We start from the raw sequence: 17,014 nt of genomic DNA on the forward strand, positions 1-17,014 counted from the left end.
TTTCAAGCCTCGAAGATATCTTTATTCATTATTGAAGAGTCATCTATGAATCTGAGCACTTCACCTCTCCATCATAGAGTTTTCATGAATTTTCGTTTAATCGATCGAGTTGTTTAAGTTTCCTGATATCTTGCTCCAGGTGATCGAGTAGGCTTCCCGCATCCCGAGCTGCCGGCGACGAATGGCGCGATGAACGGCGCTAGCTACGCTCATGCGAGCCTCGCGATGATGTGCCAGCCCAATGGCGGTCACTCGGACCACGGTTCTAGCTCGGGCATGAGCTCGTTCGGCGACCCGGAGCGTCCGCTGCTGCGATCAGTGATCGTGCCCCCGCCAACGATCGTGAGCGACGACAGTAACCACAGCACCCATTCGCACAGCACGCCGCCCGGGACCGGCGCCGTCACCTGTCGGCCGACGAATTACAAATTCAAGAGCTCGATTAAACAGAGGTTCTCGGCCGAGAGGGTCAAGACGTGCTCGTCGCCGGTGTCGAACAGCGTAGGTCTGGACAAACCGCCGTCCTCGTCGTCGCACGGGGTGCCGATCTTCGCGCTGCACGACGCCGGTTCCTTCTACGTACCGTTGACAGTCGAGGCGTCCTTGATCAGGCCCTACCTGAGCTTCATCCCGGACACCGGGCCCGACATCGTTCTTCATCCGGTTACGATATCGGTTAATTTTAATCACTTGTCACCGCCAGCATGGTCGCAACACCACAGCCCCGTTCATCAGCATCAGACATAAGAGAGAAGCATAATATTAAATAAAACGGTTTGTCATTTGATTGTTCGTATCTATCGTAGACGAGAGACATATTCCCAGTTCTTTCGGTTGATTTCTGATATTCGATCCTTGATGGAACACTGTACTAATAGAAAAATTCAGGCGAGTTCTTGGATAGTATGTCATTAGACGTCGCGATAAAATCGAGAATGATCATAAGGCCGTCCGTAGTGCTTGCGAGAATCACAAGCAGCCCTCGTAGTTGCTCTATTTTATTAGTCGCAATACGTGATAGACGGAATAAAGCGATCTATATACGCTACAGTTCATTGTCATAATTAATAATTTCGCTAAATTGTCACTCTACTTTGGAAATATTATAGATTAGTCGATATGCGTCTCAAAATATATTTACAAAAACAATTAACACATTTCACGCCGAACTGATTTTAGTGACTTTTCACCACGTGAGTCGCTCGACATTATCGAGATTAATAGTTTCTGATAGTTTGCTTATAATACTTTGCATCGTGTATAGATCGCTTGTTTGTACTTTGCGTGACGCCGAAGTCAAAGATGTTTGTAACATTTACCGAGGCTGTGGGTCGTTTTAGCATTTATGAGATGAGAGAAAGTAAGAGTGAGAGAGAGAGAAAGAGAGAGCGAGAGAGAGAGAGAGAGAGAATGAGAGTGAGAATGAGAGTGAGAAAGGAGAGAGCATGTTAGAATTGTACGTAGGTAGAGTATTAAGAATAGGAAGTCCAAGTCGTTTTGACTTCGGTGTGTCTTTCTTCGTCGTTAATCTGTATAATTCAAACACCTATTTTCCTTCTTCCCTAACAGATATTTCATCTTATTCTCCTTTTCGCTCCATTTATTCTCCTTCTTGGATTTGCTTATTTTCTGTTTTGTCGATTCGACAAACTTTTCGCGCATGCTGTGTTCTCTTAGTCAAGAATCAGTATGAATGTTGGTGAGTACTATAAGAATTATGTGATAAAAATTTATAGAATTGAATTGAATTGAATTGATTGCTGTTATTCTCTAAATTACCTCGGCCATATCCTGAATCTTGTTTGTCTCGCTACGTGGCTATGTGCTTCAAGTTCAATATGGCAGGATGTGATCTTGTGGAAAGATTTTGAAACGATCATGTAGAGCGAAAATGATTTCTAGCATTTTTTAAGAATTATTTTATTCGATTATTTAATTAAAATTTCTTGATTTTAATATCCCCGTTATTTTTCCATTTCTTACAGTGCTCACTACGGATATCGAATCTTAATCGATTGTACGTATATTGATTATTTCGGTGAAGAGAAACACATGTGTTTCAGTGTCAAGTTGGGATTCGGAAACAAATTCAATTTCTTTTACGTAATATCTAGAAAAATTTATTTCCGTTAGGTTAACGCAGCAAAACGCATGACAAGTAGATGAATGTTATCAATCTGACAGAATTGATTCACGCAGAAGCGGATGAGCTCTTGTTTCGAAATCCCGACGAATCGATCCGTGTAAAGTATACCGACGATTTTCCGTACGAGATGTAAGTTAGCGGTAAAAGTGCCTACATATATCGATTCATGAATTCTACTTATGTGATTTTCTCGTATGTACCCAAAAAGGTGTTTCATTATTTTTTTCTTTCTCGCGAATAATAATCCTGTGTTATTTTTGATCACGAGAGGATTGAGTCTGCTCGACGCCCCGCCAAAGAAAAATGGGCCTCAGCAACTAAAGACTGACCAAGACCTGCATTACACTAAAAATTCTTGTAAGAGATCACTTGCATTAAATATATTTGTACATACCATGTCTATAGTTTAACAGAGAATTTATGCGGAATAAATGATATTTACCATATATAGAAAAAAAATAGCCCTGGCGTCGATTTACGCATACCCGTACATACACGATCCTTCCCATTTGAATGACAATTAAAGGTGAAACAATAGTTAGGATTAGTAACAATGATTTGCCATCGCGCGCAAAATGATGAGAAAATACGCAATAGGTATAATCGGGGAGAAAATAAAGAGACCAGAGAATCTGCAATTAAAGATTTTTTATTACATCAACGTAATACTGGCTAAGGGGCAAAACAATATCATAGAACGTGTCTATGGTCAGCGGGAGGGTAGTAGAGCGCCAGAGTTAACGTGGGCGACTCGCGACGGATGTCTCGTCCTCTTCAAGGAGGTGACTCCTTTCTCCGAGAGAGGAGGTAGCCGGCGACTCGCTGACAACGGAGGAGGAGCATATAGTTTCTCTAATGATCCCTAACTACGGATAAGTATCTTATAAGTATATGATAAAACTAATCGCGCGCACAGCGAGGCAACCAAGTCTCGGAACAAATCAGCCTTAACGAATCCTTCGAAAAGAATCGATCGAGTGAAGTCTTGCTGGGACGCGCGAGTCAGCGGACGGTGCTCGCCTCCGGGTCATCGTCGCTGCGGCGATAAATAACATATACATTCGTTGCGACGTCCCGCGACATCAATCAAGATATCCGACGGACAGGAGAGAATGAGAGGCGACGCAGCCGCTGCCTCGCTCTTCCCTCTCGCTGAACAACGAGAGCGAGAAGAGATCCCAGGCTTGGGCTGTCTTTGCGACACCCCATTTATTGTTGTTGTTGTTTTGCCGGATGTTGTTGTATTTCATCAATTGAAAAACCTAACTACACAGAGTCCAAGGGAACTGAGTACCTGGTAATATCGGACACATATCGTCAATATCGAGTAATTAATGATAAACGCGGTAGGACGCGGAGCTACGCGTTCCCCTAGCATATGTGAGGCGTGCGCGGAGCGTGGGTGAACTGAATGTGCAGATTCGGATAGATGCGCGGATTCAACACTACCGGGTAATGTAACGGGGGTAAGCACAACATCTTATGACTTTTGGTATTAGTCGACGAGTAGTAGTAGTATGAGTCGAGCATAGGGGCAGCCACCGCGGCGGCGGCAGGCTGCGTCCTGACAGTGGGCCCTGCTGGCGCTGGCACGGGCCACCAGCCACCGGACTGCGAGCTTCCGAGGAAGCTTGATGGTTACTTTTTCTTCTGGGCTTTCTCCGCGGCCTTTGTTACCTTGCCCTGAGTATCTTTGAACGTCACGCTCTGCCAAAGGAAACCAATCGTACAATACGTAGAATATTCAATACATTTTTCATATATTTTATATTTCATCTATTTAATATATTTAATATTTTTCATATATTTACATATCGCGATAAAAAAATATTAATATGTACATAATGAAATTAATCGAACATATTTTATATCTTATTGTGGTAAATATTAATCAGAGAATTTCGTATAAAATTCGTATATAATTATCTTTCAAAAATCGATTTTATTCGATTCTCATTTAGAAGGAAAATATGCAAAATTAAATTTTTGTTACGACAATTTCTATATTTTTGAACTGTTTCGCAATTGCAAGTTTGAAATGTAGATAACAAATTTTGATACATTTTGTCATGATAAAAATGATCATTATTTATGAAACAAGACGAGAATTGCATCGATTTAAAATTGAAAATTAATTTGTACTTGTATGATTTCGTAAGCAGACTTGGTTCAGTCTTATCCCTCCTCTCAATATAATTAATGCAATAATTCATCGTACCTTGATAACACCCACGGCGACAGTCTGACGCATATCGCGGACTGCGAAACGGCCCAGGGGCGGGAACTCCTGAAAAGCCTCGACGCACATCGGCTTGGTCGGCTGTAGCATCACGATGGCCGCGTCGCCGCTCTTGATGCTCTTCGGATTCTCCTCGGTGGTCTTGCCGGTACGACGGTCGCATTTCTCCTTAATCTCGGCAAATTTGCACGCGATATGGGCGGTGTGGCAGTCGAGCACCGGCGTGTAACCGTTGCTGATCTGTCCCGGGTGATTCAGCACAATCACCTGGGCGGTGAAGTCGGCGGCGCCGCGTGGAGGCTGATTCTTCGAATCGCCGGCCACGTAGCCGCGTCTCAGCTCCTTCACGGAGATGTTCTTCACATTGAAGCCGACGTTGTCACCGGGGAGAGCCTCCGTCAGCGCCTCGTGATGCATCTCGACGGATTTCACCTCGGTGGTGAGGGCCGCCGGCGCGAAGGTAACCAGCATACCTTAAAAAGATGAAAAAGTTTCTCGTTGGTCTATTTTTCGAACCTTTGAAGACGGTGAAACTGACACGTTTCTTGAAAGAATCATTTTCAAAAATGCATTTTTTTCGAATTTACCTGGTTTCAGAATACCGGTCTCCACCCGGCCGACAGGCACGGTTCCGATGCCGCCGATCTTGTAGACATCCTGAAGAGGTAGTCGAAGCGCCTTGTCGGTGGGCCTGGATGGGGGCAGGATGGCGTCGAGCGCCTCGATGAGCGTCTTGCCATCGGCGTTGCCGTCCTTGCGCTCGACCTTCCAGCCCTTGTACCAGGGCGTTTTCGGAGACGGCTCGAGCATATTGTCGCCGTGCCAGCCAGAGATGGGCACGAAGGCGACCGAGGCGGTGTTGTAGCCGATCTTCTTGATGTACGACGACACCTCTTTCTTGATCTCCTCGAAGCGGGTCTCCGAGTACGGCGGATCGGTCATGTCCATCTTGTTGACGCCTACGATCAGCTGTTTCACGCCCAGCGTGAAGGCGAGCAGCGCGTGCTCGCGGGTCTGCCCGTTCTTCGAGATTCCAGCCTCGAACTCGCCGATACCGGCGGCGACGATCAGCACCGCGCAGTCCGCCTGGCTGGTCCCGGTGATCATGTTCTTGATGAAGTCACGGTGACCGGGCGCGTCGATGATGGTGACGTAGTACTTGGCCGTCTCGAACTTCCACAGGGCGATGTCGATGGTGATGCCGCGCTCGCGTTCCGCCTTCAGCTTGTCCAGGACCCAGGCGTACTTGAAGGAGCCCTTACCCATCTCCTGCGCCTCCTTCTCGAACTTCTCGATCGTCCGCTTGTCGATGCCGCCGCATTTGTAGATCAAGTGCCCGGTCGTCGTCGACTTGCCGGAGTCTACGTGGCCGATCACCACGATATTTATGTGAATCTTCTCTTTGCCCATGATGCCGAGGTTCTAGTTACCTGCGAAGTCAAATCGTCCAAAATTCAGAGGTAAGATATACGGACAAATTTATATATCGATTTCAATCTATTATTGTCTATTCTTCCCCTTTTCGCTGTAGAACACGATACAATATGTGCATGCATATAAACTGGTCTTTACTATTAAACCGGATTTGTATTGGACTCAAGGGAGACCTTTATAAGCTAGTGTGTTGAGTCTTTACATATAGTTCGGCTATAGACAATTCTAAAATTGTGCTTTTATAAATAAGCCGCCTTTTTATCGGCTGCTTGTTTGAATACCATGCGGAATTTAAATATCAATATTAAACGTGTAAAGTACACAAATGTCATATATCATTAGTAATTTCGCGGATGAATATCGGATTCGTGGATTTTTCGGTTTTGATATAAAGAGAATTAAAAATAATTATTCAACTAATTATTTTTAATTATTAAATAAATAATTGTTTAATCATTTTTTTTTTACAAATAACACTTAAAAAATTTAAACATTTGTTAATACATTGTATGCGGGAGTGAGAATTATTGCTTGAGGCCGCATATAACGTACTAAAATATCTATAGCTATATATGTTGAAAGAGAAAATGTGTATCAGAATAATTTTTAATTATATCTAGATTTTTAAAATTATATCCAGATATTTTTTAAAATTATATTTAGATTTTTTAAGCAAAACTAAGAGACTGCATTTAATACTGTAATATAATTGCAATTAATTGTGTTCATGTTTATCTTTAAAATACAAGAGAGGAGCGCATAGCGCGTTGATCGGATGTTAAAGAGGCAATAAATATTGACGCGCGAGGACAGAGGACCTTTGCACGCCACAAAGGGTATTGATTCGTTTCAAGGAGAGACCCACGCAGGGCTCGTGAACTCTCTCTCTCTCTCTCTCTCTCTCTCTCCCTCTCTTGACGTTCGTGTATAAATATAAGTGATATCGGATCGAGTGTGCGCCGTCATTTCCCATCGAGGCAATTGCGATTTGCCGCGTAAAAAGGTGGACGAACAGCTTCGCTACTCGATTAAGTCGATTCGAGTGAGCTTAATTAGAGGGCTAGTCCGACCGCGTTCTACGATGAACTCATCAAATCGGAACGTATCGCGCGGCCCAGGTAATCCATCTCGCGAGTCCGCCTTTTAGATCAATAAAGGGTGTATGATACTGCCCTAGCAATCTCGGCCTACGTGCAGGGTGCGGTGCAAAGGTTTATTTTAAAAATTGCCTTCGCGAGAGGCAGACGTTAAGGGCTATATTAAGCGGATGAATATCGGATTCGTGTCTCTTAGTAAGGAATTTTAGATTTTGATATAAGGAGAATAATCAAAAATAATTATTCTACTAATTCTTTTTTAGAACATTTAGAAATTGATCAAATAAATAATTATTTAATAAGTTTTTTCAAATAACTCTCGATTTCTTACCCTGAAAAATGTTTTATATAAAAAAAAAAAATTTCTAAGGTATCTTAAGAAATCAAGTCATTTTAAAAGAATTATTAAATAATTATTTAGTTAATAACTTTTTAAAAATGACTTCAATTCTTATAACTTTGAACGATTTTTGTATATGAAAATTTTTTGGAATTATAAGACTTCAAAAGTTTTGGAAAAATTATTAAATAATTATTTACTTAATCAATTTCTGAAAAATAATTAGTTACTCTCTAATAATAATTACTCTCTTTATATCTAAATCTAAATTCCTTATTATGAGACATGAATCTGATTCATTCGCTTAATTCAACCCTTCTGTCACTCGCGAAGGAAACAAGCAACTTTAAATAGAGAAAAAAAATGTTCAAGATTCTATAAGAAATAAATTGTGTGTTTGGTATTTAAATTTATTTATTCTCATTGAATACGTTCTTATGGAGTTTGTTATAAAACTTTAAAGTTTAACTGAATTAAATTATACAGCAAATCAATATATTAATGTATATGCAAGGCAAAAAATAGATGACCGAGATTATAGTGACACTCTATAATCATTCATCATTCATCATATAAATTATTCTTCCAATACTGAGAACGTATATATTTTATTTTTATAAAAATACGTCATATAGACTATCGTTTATATTAGAAATACACGATACATGTAAATGAGAAGAGCAAAAATCGAATTATAACCGAAGTCGATACAAGCGTTCCTGAAAGATACATTTAGAGAATCGGTATTGTGCAATTATATAGTTTCCCTTAACGCCTCTTCATTTACGCCCGCTTTGCGCACGTAATGCATTGCAACCCGCGTCTGTCCATAGCCGGCCTCTTCTAATAATAGTCATAGCCCCACGAAGGCGGCCATTTCTCATCGGCGATTACTCGGTCCGAAGCATCGCGCGTTCGCGATGTCACTAAACTAGGAATCCCATCGAGAAATCGTCAACTTCTAAGAGCGTTTCCTCACGCTTCCCTGCTCGTATACGAATCCGATCGTGCAATCGGAAAGCCGAGGTTTTCCCTCGGATATCTTTCTTAGATACGTTCGGATGCGATCTACATGACGTTCCGATTACGACACATCGCGCAACGACTTCGGGACCATTGTCGGCGAATTGGTACCACTTACCTCGATCGAGTGTCGGCCGGAATCGATCGATCGCGACGACACACACCCGCACCGAGTTTCCACCGGGTCGAGTAAATCACGTAATCCAGGGAAGAGTTTCGGGGATGAAAAGTTCCACGTTAAGAGCACAACCGGTTCGTTCGATCGAGAACGGAAGAATCACGTCGCGTAATGGCCGGCCTTTCCTGTCGTCCACGTTTGTTCGGCAGACTCGCGCCGCTCGGAGGAAACCCTTTACCTGCCCGCTCGGAGAGAAACCCCCGGCTCGTGAACGCGGCGCGACGAACGGAGCTTACGAGATGCGACGAGTCGAGGGCGGATTCGCCCGAGAAGCGGCGCGCCGGCTCGAATCGATACTCGTTGCTGGCTGGTCGGCGCGCGTGAGCTTGCCGGCTCGAGCTTGCAGGCCCCCGATCGAAGTGGATTCCCTCGTTTGACGTTTGAGAACGTTACCTCGATCGAGGGTGGCGAGTAATTCCCTCGTTGTCGTTCGGGATGATTTACTTACCCGGGGGTTCGACGTCGACGGATCTCCGCTTCGGAAAATCACCGCTCCGACGTGCTTTCCGCGTCTTGCCGCGCACGCAAGCTCGATGAGAGAAAGAGAGAGAGAGAGCGAGAGAGGGTGAGAGGGTGAACGACTGGGAGAAGGAGAAAGAGAGAAGGCTCGAGAGCCCGGGGTGGATGAACAAACGATTGCCGTGCCATCTGAAACGAGCTTGCGGCGCTTGCGCCCGCACGCGTTTCCGCGTTGCGGCCCTTCCCGATTGGTTCCCGGCCGGCCGGCGAGCGTCTATTTTCCTCCTCGCCGAGGCGAGGGAACAAAAGAACGACTTGCTCGTCGCTTGCCGCTCGTTCGCGGTGCATTCCGCTCCGATGCGCACGCTCGCGCGCCCCAGGTCCGCATCCGATCCCGTCCTTTCCCAAAAAACATGTTTTTCGACTCGCGACTAATCTGCGAGAAAAGCGTCATCGACTACCGGCTGTAATTAAATTATAGGATTGCCGCCGATGTATCTCGTGTGCACGCTTTATTGCAGTTTTTATTGATCTCCTGTTCGCACCTTACGTACTTAGCTGCAGGGACGTGTTGCATTTTGAACAGGCGGGAAATCCAAGAGCTCTATCGCGACGTAAATCTTTCGAGAAATTTTTCAATCTTTCATTTTAATTGTACATATTTTGTATAAATATGAGAAATATGTATATTGTCCTTATTATTATCTTCTGCTGAATAATAATTATGAGACTGCTTTTCATGATCACGAAAGTTTTTTCCAAATAATAATATGTAATATTTGCTTTAGGGGCAGCACATATACATATTACGAAAAATTACAGAAACACAAGCGAGTATACGCATAAGTAAAATATCGATTCTTAATTAGAATATTTTATATCAGAGTCTTTTATTTTACTTTAAATATCGTACGATAATTAAAAGCGAGCGAGCAAGTATAACTACTGGCTGACCATATTCGATTTTTATCACTGAATTTTCTCACGATTTTTTTACTACTTTATTTATTTGTCAAAATATAATTTCTACTGATTTTTTTACAAAGATTATATACATTATATAGTAATAAGATGACGTATTGCATTTTTGTCGCTTCAATACATAGTATTTAATTTAAATTCTCGAAGATGTCGACTGTGTCACGTGTTCGCTACGATCATAAATAGAATCGAGCAACCGCGTTCTAAAGTCATCGTGATGGAGGTCAGTGCTGCCTCCAAAGATCGCGAAGAAAATTAACTTTGACGTGCGCGGTAATGTAATTTAAGATCCTCTAATCAATTCAATTAAGCAACCTAATTTCCTTCGATAGAATTTTGGCGCTTGGTCGTTTTACGGCTCAGAGATGGAGAATAGTGATTCTGAAGAGGTCAGTGCGCAAAATCGTCTACAGTGTCGAATCGTCCTCGAATGTGTCGTATTTTGCAATTAAATAACTTATCAATGAAGCCGTTTCTCTTTGTCTAATTCCATTATTCTTTATTCTTTTTCTCTAATGTCACTCTTTTTCTCTAATATTATGTGTGTACACTTCTAACTTTAAAAATATCTTCTACTTGTACATATTTTTATTTATTTATATTGTATAATATATTTTTCAAGTACTGTTGATATAAAAATTTGTATATCAACTGCTATCTCGAAAGATAAATGCTTCGACACTGATATTGTTTTATATGTCTGACCAATGATTGGACGTAACTACTGACTCTACTGAATTATGCTTTATTTATATTATATAATATATTTTTCAAGTACTGTTGATATAAAAATTTGTATATCAACTGCTATCTCGAAAGATAAATGCTTCGACACTGATATCGTTTTATATGTCTGATCAATGATTGGACGTAACTACTGACTCTACTGAATTATGTTTGATTATTTTTTTCGAATTTTTTCATGACTCTTTAAATTTTTTTATTTCTTTATTTACATTAATATATCATCTCTTCATTGAAGTTTTTAGTTAGATTGATTTTATTATTGAAATTTCTCATATCGATAAAAAGACTTCAAGAAGCAAAGACTGGCTGTTCTTTTTTTATCATTTCGCGCGGGCGTTTATTTCCGAGGAAAGATTGTTCAGATATGATTCAGTTTCCTCTTGTTACGAATAACTCGGAACAATCATCAAAGGAAATCCTCATAAAATGGATTTAAAAGCGATGATCAGTAGTCATGAGTTCCGGATTCGTGACGAACGCGGCCGAAAATAACGCGATCGTCGGCTAAAAATAACTGAGAAGGAACGAGAAAGACGCTCGCGCGTCGCGATTTCCGCTATTGAATTGCCGACTCATATTCGTTATTCTAATATTTAATATTTTCTAACAAATCTTTGACGTGTGACTGATATTTCGGTCGGCTCCAGACGAGTTGTAAACGGAATACGAGAAATAAAACATTAAAATCGAGACGGATCGAGATGTTTACGGCAAAATATCAAATATTCCAAGTTAGGATTTTCAACAACCCAGGGGAATGTAAACATTTCATGTAAATTTTGCGACTTTGACAACTCACGGATATTTCCTGGTTTCCGCTTTTAGTCGAGCGTACATGCGTGTTAACGGCGCACTTAATACATGTTCTATTTTATCTAGGTCGATCGTTACGTCAAGGCAACCTGCTTTCTTTAATCCTTTGTGTAGCGACGAGACACTTATGAACCTCTTACGTAGAGTGTTGTCTTATTTATAATTAAATTATTATAGAATCTTATACATATAACACACATTCTTACATCGCGTGTCTTAATAAATAAATAATTTTAAGTCAGAAATATTTATTACATGATAAACGTCGAATGTGCATTAAGAGTGATTAAAATTGAGAAAAATTCTCTTTCTTTAACTTCCTTCTAATAACTGTAAGGAGAATCTTTGGAAGGATGCCAAATATAATTTCAACTATTAAAAAAGAAATATGTCGTCTCCAACGAGGTCATCTAACTAAAGCTTGGAAATAAGGAACTTATAACTCTCTCTATGTGTTTCATGATATACTTTATATTTTCTTTTAAATCTTTTGGCGGCCAATATTTTAAGAAGAATATATCTAGTTATTTTATTTTATTAATAAATAATGAGTATTGCACCTTGTATTAATTTACTAATTAAGAAATTTAAAAACGCGACATTATATCTTTATTTTCAAATTATTTTATTTTTACTTTTGAGTATTAATTTCTAGAAATTGGTTTTTCTGTAAAATATCAAGATAGCTAAAATAACTTCATCGATTATATTGAAATTAAAAAAAATAGACGTGAAGGCTAGAGTGAATACCAGTTGTGACTAATAAAACACGAGTGCCAAATATCTCAAGTTTGCGACGGGGAAAAGATTCGAATACCGACACCCACATGTCGTTGACATCGGTCAATGGCGCGTGCACTTACGTTGACGCACGTGCGAAAATTTCACACGTGGCCTTTCGATATGTCACATGTACGATATTGAATAAACAACGTAAGTGTTTTCTTAAACTAAATTATATTATAGATTCCTTGATTACAAATTCTCCTGTTATTTCGCGGAAGAAACAGATGCTTCGTTAATCTTAAATTACTGTATCGCTACACTATAGATGTCTATAGATAATTCAGGAAATAACTTGATGTCATCCGTGCGATTTTATGACTTTAATTTGGCCTCGGTTACATCAGTTCGTCAACGCGGATTCGCCTAATTACTCTGAAATTTAGTGCAACGTGCCAAAAACATGTTGCGCGTCTTTTATCGCGGTTGAAGAAATATTGCTTTCATGTGACGGCTTTGAATGCCTATCACATATAGAATAGCATCGTATCCAAATTTAAATATCGTTGATCATGATCTCCAAAAGAGGGAGCGAACAATTCCATAATATAAAATTTTATTAGTACGCAGAAGAACAATAAACTATAGATATATAGTAAAACTTCCTGCGGCAAATAGGAAAACTCAAGTCTCGCAGGGAAAATTCCATTAAAGTTTATTTCTTATTATATTTATGAAGATAGTTCGCAGTTTCATTGAGAGATATCGCTAACGTAAACTCCAGCATTCTATTTCCGTTATAGCGTACAAATCCGCACTCATATTCTGCTTATTTATAGCACGCACATGGCTGACTTTTGGTCTCACGCGTTGTCTTAGGTTAAGCTAATTGCGTTATTCCAGCAGATTTTGCTTTACTGCACCTCTGACAGGAGCTTCTTTCACAAAGAGAACGAAAGAATTCACTACGCGGGGTCATCGTCATATGGAGGGTCATCGGCGGAATAATTTATAGAATCCTCTGTGTGCGCGATGATCGTTATGTGTGTGTATATGGTCCCTGGAACTTTTAACAACGCATTTAAAAAACTCCGGATCTAAGTTTATCTCAAAAATTTCAGTCGCTCCAAGATCAAACCTTTTTGTTCGAATCTACGTCGAATAGAAAGACTCGAAAAAATTTGCCAATTTTTTAAATGCTCCAATATTAAATTTTTTAAAGAAATGATTCTCTTTGAAAAAAGGAAGAAAAGGAAATTTGATCACGAGTGGCGCATTTTTGGACTGCAATAAGAAGGGCATCGTGACGCACTTATTTGTTGATGAGCGCGAAGATCTAATTTCGGAATTCGTTTCCCGAAGTGATCGGAATGCGACGTCATAAACGTTAACTTGTTGACGTTGAAACTCCCTTTATGGCTAGCCATCCGGCGATGTTTTGCGCGCATAACTTTTCTCACGAAACGAATGAAAAATCGACCTACGTAATAAGTGAAAATTTCGCGAAACGTACTTAACTTACAAAAATAATATTACGGAAATTGTGTTGAGGCATTACATTATTGTCAGTTATAAATTATAACTTCTTTTTTCTAAATCACAATCATACGTTAATATATTTCTAAATTTTATTTTATATTAATTATAATTTCGCTAAATTAAAACAGATTTTGTTCTCATTTCGATAGACATTATATAAAGCAGTGCTGAGAGTTACGCACAGAGGATTTGATTGAGGAATTCCATAAATCTATTCGATCCTAACAAATGAATAAGAACTTAGAAGGTATTTGTAAACCACATCCTGTGCCCTGATTTATACGCGTCTGAATACTAGCTCGTATATTACCAATCTGTCAGTGACAAATAGTCGCCGATCGCCGTTAAAGTTAATTTGGGACATCAAATTCACGCCTCGCCGTCAAATACGCGTCAAATACTCGTTGCTCACCTCATGCCAGATGTACTCAGGTGTCTTAAATGATCACGCGATCGTCACGTGAAGACCACTAATTTTGATAAATGCGCATACAACTCGATAATTGTATTGTTTATGCTTATTTATGGCTCATTTTCGCGAAATTAATTTATTATCTTTATTTAATTGAATCGCATTCGAAATGTTTAAGTAAATTCAATCATGTTCAGCCGAACATTTAAAAGAAAAGTGTAATAATTATTCTTATGAACGACGACTTAAGAATAAATTTTTAATCTCTTGTTATAAATAATAAAAAACATGCATATATTAATTAAATGAAATAAGCTTGAATTGAAATGCTGGACAGTCAAGCTTTCGATCTTTGAAATTAAACCTTTTGAACAGTTAACAAGCAAAATTGATGATAGCAAATGCATATTAATGTTCCCATGTTAGGATCTGTATCCTGCAAATATATCGCACCGACCGTTTATCAGATAAATAAACGAGAGCAGCGAAATTCTCTTGCGAACTAATTCCCGAAAGCAGAACATGAATGAATTTGCGGACCAGCTGGGTCGCGCAATTTGAGGAATTATCACTTCCGGAGCGCGCAGGGTCGTCTGGCAGCCAATCAAGAGTCCGGGAATCGGCTCGGAAATGCGGGAAATATTTCGGCCCGAGCCGAAATATCGAAAGGTGGGAGCCTCTCGGTTTCTTATAAAAAGAGTCGCGCGACGCCGCGACGTCGTATTCGCGTCGGCAGTTCGCCACATAACGTCATAATATCGGAATATCGAAAAGGAAGTGAAGGACAGTGTCGGTTGAAAATCAATTTTATCACTTAGATCAAATACTCTTCTTTTTTATAAGACGTTCATTTTGTTTTTTAAACCTTTGTTGGATTAAAATTCAAGTTACAATGTCTTCGGCAATGTATGTAAGTATTGACGAATTTTTTTTAGTTATGCACAGCTATAGCATTATCGAAACATTCATTGATAACAGGGTCTTGCAATATATAATTGGATGAAATGCTATTTTAAGGAACATTTTTAGATAGGCCTAAATATTAATACGAAATTATTTTATATTAAAAATAAAAGAATAAGAATTATATAAGTATATAAATGGATCTTGTGGTATTTTTTTAATAAATAATGTTTATATGTGCGCGATTGTTTAGATTATGTTTTAAAGTTTATAATATTTAACAACTAAAACAAATAAAAAAATGCAACATTTGTCTTAAAAAGGTGACAATTCTACAAATTTACGGTTTTTTCCGTAAGTGACGAGTAGATAGTCAAAGTTCAACTTTTGAAACGAATGAATAAAGAGGTACGAATACGTACGAATGAATGTAACTACAGATATAACCGGTGAAAATTTGTCAAGATGCCACACACTTTTATGGTCAGGGTCAATCCATATATTCAGATTGGCAGAATTTCAAAAGTTCTTGGCTTATTAGGCATCGAATGACTTAACTCATTGACGTCTGTGTTGTTGACTATGCACATTTTCCTTTTACAATTTACAAACAATTTTAAATTAAACCTTCTCAAGGAATTTACATTTATGTTATTATGCCTCTTTTTATCCTTTAAATTTAAAATTGTATAGAATCGTTCTTTACGCGAGCAATTTGCGAAGTGAACTAACGCACTAAGTTGACTAAAAATAACGAATTAAAAATAAATGTTCCTTCATACCACTTTTGAAGGAATCCTTGGGCGCCAAGGTGGCTATGTTCAATCAATATGCCAGCAAACACCAAGATAAGCAGAGCAAAAATCCATTCACGTCCGGCCTAAACATTGAAAAACCGAAATTCTCCAAAGAGGAGTACGGCAGGTACTTGAAATTGGATTTGTCATTTAATGAGAAATTTTCTATTTTTCTAACGCGATACATTCCATCAATACTAATTTATTGTTTAATCGTGATATTATTATATATTAATTCGCTTCAGACCAGAGGCAGGCTCCTTGTCGGATCTGCGTGGTCGCAAGGCAAATGCCCATATATTGAAGGAAATCCTGGAGCTTTGTGAAATTATTAGTCACGAAGGCACACCCTGCCAAGATCAGCCCGACGTAGTTGCCATCACCTTCGGTGACATCTTCAACATTTATACTAATATTAGTAGTAAATGCGTAGGCTTGTTATTGAGGGCAAGGAAGCAGAAGTATTTAGAATTTGAAGGCGAATGTCTTTTCCAGGTAAATCGGCTTGAGAATAAATCATTTTTTAATCTAATTATTCATATCTTTTTTGTATCTAAAATTAATGGTAACAAAAAATGATAATTAATTAATAATAATGTAAATTCGATTTTTCTCGTAGAGAAGAGACGACGATGTGCCGATATTTTTAGTCAAGCCTATTGAAGAAATTCGTCAGGAATATAATCAACGACGTCAAGAAATCCGGCAAGATTTACTGGACAGTTAATAAAAATAATAAATTAATAATAATTATATAATAATTATTATATAATTATTAAATATAATTATTATTTTCTAAGTCTATTAATACCATTGATTCTCGAAAGAACATTCGCAGCCTGTATTTATTCGCCTATATTTTATAGTAATGCAAATGACCATTATGTAATATGTGATTTGTTGTATTTGTCTCGTTGGGTTTTGCGTGTTAAGACTGAATGAATGATGAAATATGAAAATCAATTTGAATATTTCACGAGTAGTGCAAGTGAGATATGTTAAATGCGATTAGTAATGTGATCAGTGCGATTAATACAATTTTTATGGAACTTTTCTTTGAGACAATCATCTTTGTAAATATAGCGCGTAATAAATAATTAATAATATATCTTACACATTGTTTTACTTTATCTCTCTTAAGGACATTTCGACAATTTATACATCTCACATATATTTTTTAAAT

The 17,014-nt window shown here is 39.0% G+C and overlaps 3 protein-coding genes across 9 annotated transcripts in view; 2 read left to right on the top strand and 1 right to left on the bottom strand.

Annotated features, from left to right (window-relative positions):
• cwo (transcription factor cwo) overlaps positions 1–3,399 on the top strand; it is a 47,923-nt gene extending 44,524 nt beyond the window's left edge. For all 3 annotated transcript variants that reach the window (XM_029309844.2, XM_029309843.2, XM_029309845.2), the window contains one exon: positions 140–3,399. In XM_029309844.2, coding sequence (XP_029165677.1) covers positions 140–747 — 608 coding nt within the window. In that variant the 3' untranslated portion in view covers positions 748–3,399. The remainder of the gene's footprint in view (positions 1–139) is intronic.
• On the bottom strand, positions 2,780–9,046 carry Ef-1a-f1 (translation elongation factor eEF-1 alpha chain). 3 transcript variants are annotated; one of them, XM_029309842.2, is made up of 4 exons: positions 8,906–9,046; positions 4,973–5,815; positions 4,365–4,858; positions 2,780–3,853 (listed from the first exon to the last, which is right to left on the bottom strand). In XM_029309842.2, exons 2-4 carry the CDS (start codon positions 5,793–5,795, stop codon positions 3,785–3,787), a joined length of 1,386 nt encoding a protein of 461 aa, XP_029165675.1. In that variant the 5' UTR covers positions 5,796–5,815; positions 8,906–9,046; the 3' UTR covers positions 2,780–3,784. The 3 variants fall into 3 exon arrangements, with proteins under 3 accessions (XP_029165675.1, XP_085339810.1, XP_029165674.1); XM_085483684.1 differs by having other exon boundaries at positions 8,851–8,911; XM_029309841.2 differs by lacking the exon at positions 8,906–9,046 and adding an exon at positions 8,398–8,816.
• LOC114936600 (actin-binding Rho-activating protein) lies at positions 5,524–16,944 on the top strand. Of its 3 annotated transcripts, none has more exons than XM_085483685.1 (4): positions 5,524–5,845; positions 15,828–15,958; positions 16,077–16,326; positions 16,451–16,944. In XM_085483685.1, exons 2-4 carry the CDS (start codon positions 15,852–15,854, stop codon positions 16,556–16,558), a joined length of 465 nt encoding a protein of 154 aa, XP_085339811.1. In that variant the 5' UTR covers positions 5,524–5,845; positions 15,828–15,851; the 3' UTR covers positions 16,559–16,944. The 3 variants fall into 3 exon arrangements, with proteins under 3 accessions (XP_085339811.1, XP_029165679.1, XP_029165680.1); XM_029309846.2 differs by lacking the exon at positions 5,524–5,845 and adding an exon at positions 10,095–10,286; XM_029309847.2 differs by lacking the exon at positions 5,524–5,845 and adding an exon at positions 14,444–15,041.
• The last annotated feature ends 70 nt before the right edge of the window (positions 16,945–17,014 follow it).

The sequence above is a fragment of the Nylanderia fulva genome, unplaced genomic scaffold (genome assembly GCF_048542155.1).
Source record: "Nylanderia fulva isolate GAGA-0341 unplaced genomic scaffold, ASM4854215v1 Scaffold26, whole genome shotgun sequence".
In the NCBI taxonomy this organism is placed as follows: Eukaryota; Metazoa; Arthropoda; class Insecta; order Hymenoptera; family Formicidae; genus Nylanderia; species Nylanderia fulva.

What these genes read in the sequence shown, in the direction of transcription:
- Ef-1a-f1 (XM_029309842.2), bottom strand. Translation starts at nt 5,795, where the DNA reads ATGGGCAAAGAGAAGATTCACATAAATATCGTGGTGATCGGCCACGTA. An exon ending in GACCGGTATTCTGAAACCAG is followed by an intron (nt 4,859 to 4,972) that starts GTAAATTCGAAA and finishes CATCTTTTTAAG; the next exon opens with GTATGCTGGTTACCTTCGCG. An exon ending in TCGCCGTGGGTGTTATCAAG is followed by an intron (nt 3,854 to 4,364) that starts GTACGATGAATT and finishes TTCCTTTGGCAG; the next exon opens with AGCGTGACGTTCAAAGATAC.
- LOC114936600 (XM_029309846.2), top strand. Translation starts at nt 10,263, where the DNA reads ATGGAGAATAGTGATTCTGAAGAG. An exon ending in TCCAAAGAGGAGTACGGCAG is followed by an intron (nt 15,959 to 16,076) that starts GTACTTGAAATT and finishes AATTCGCTTCAG; the next exon opens with ACCAGAGGCAGGCTCCTTGT. An exon ending in AAGGCGAATGTCTTTTCCAG is followed by an intron (nt 16,327 to 16,450) that starts GTAAATCGGCTT and finishes TTTTTCTCGTAG; the next exon opens with AGAAGAGACGACGATGTGCC.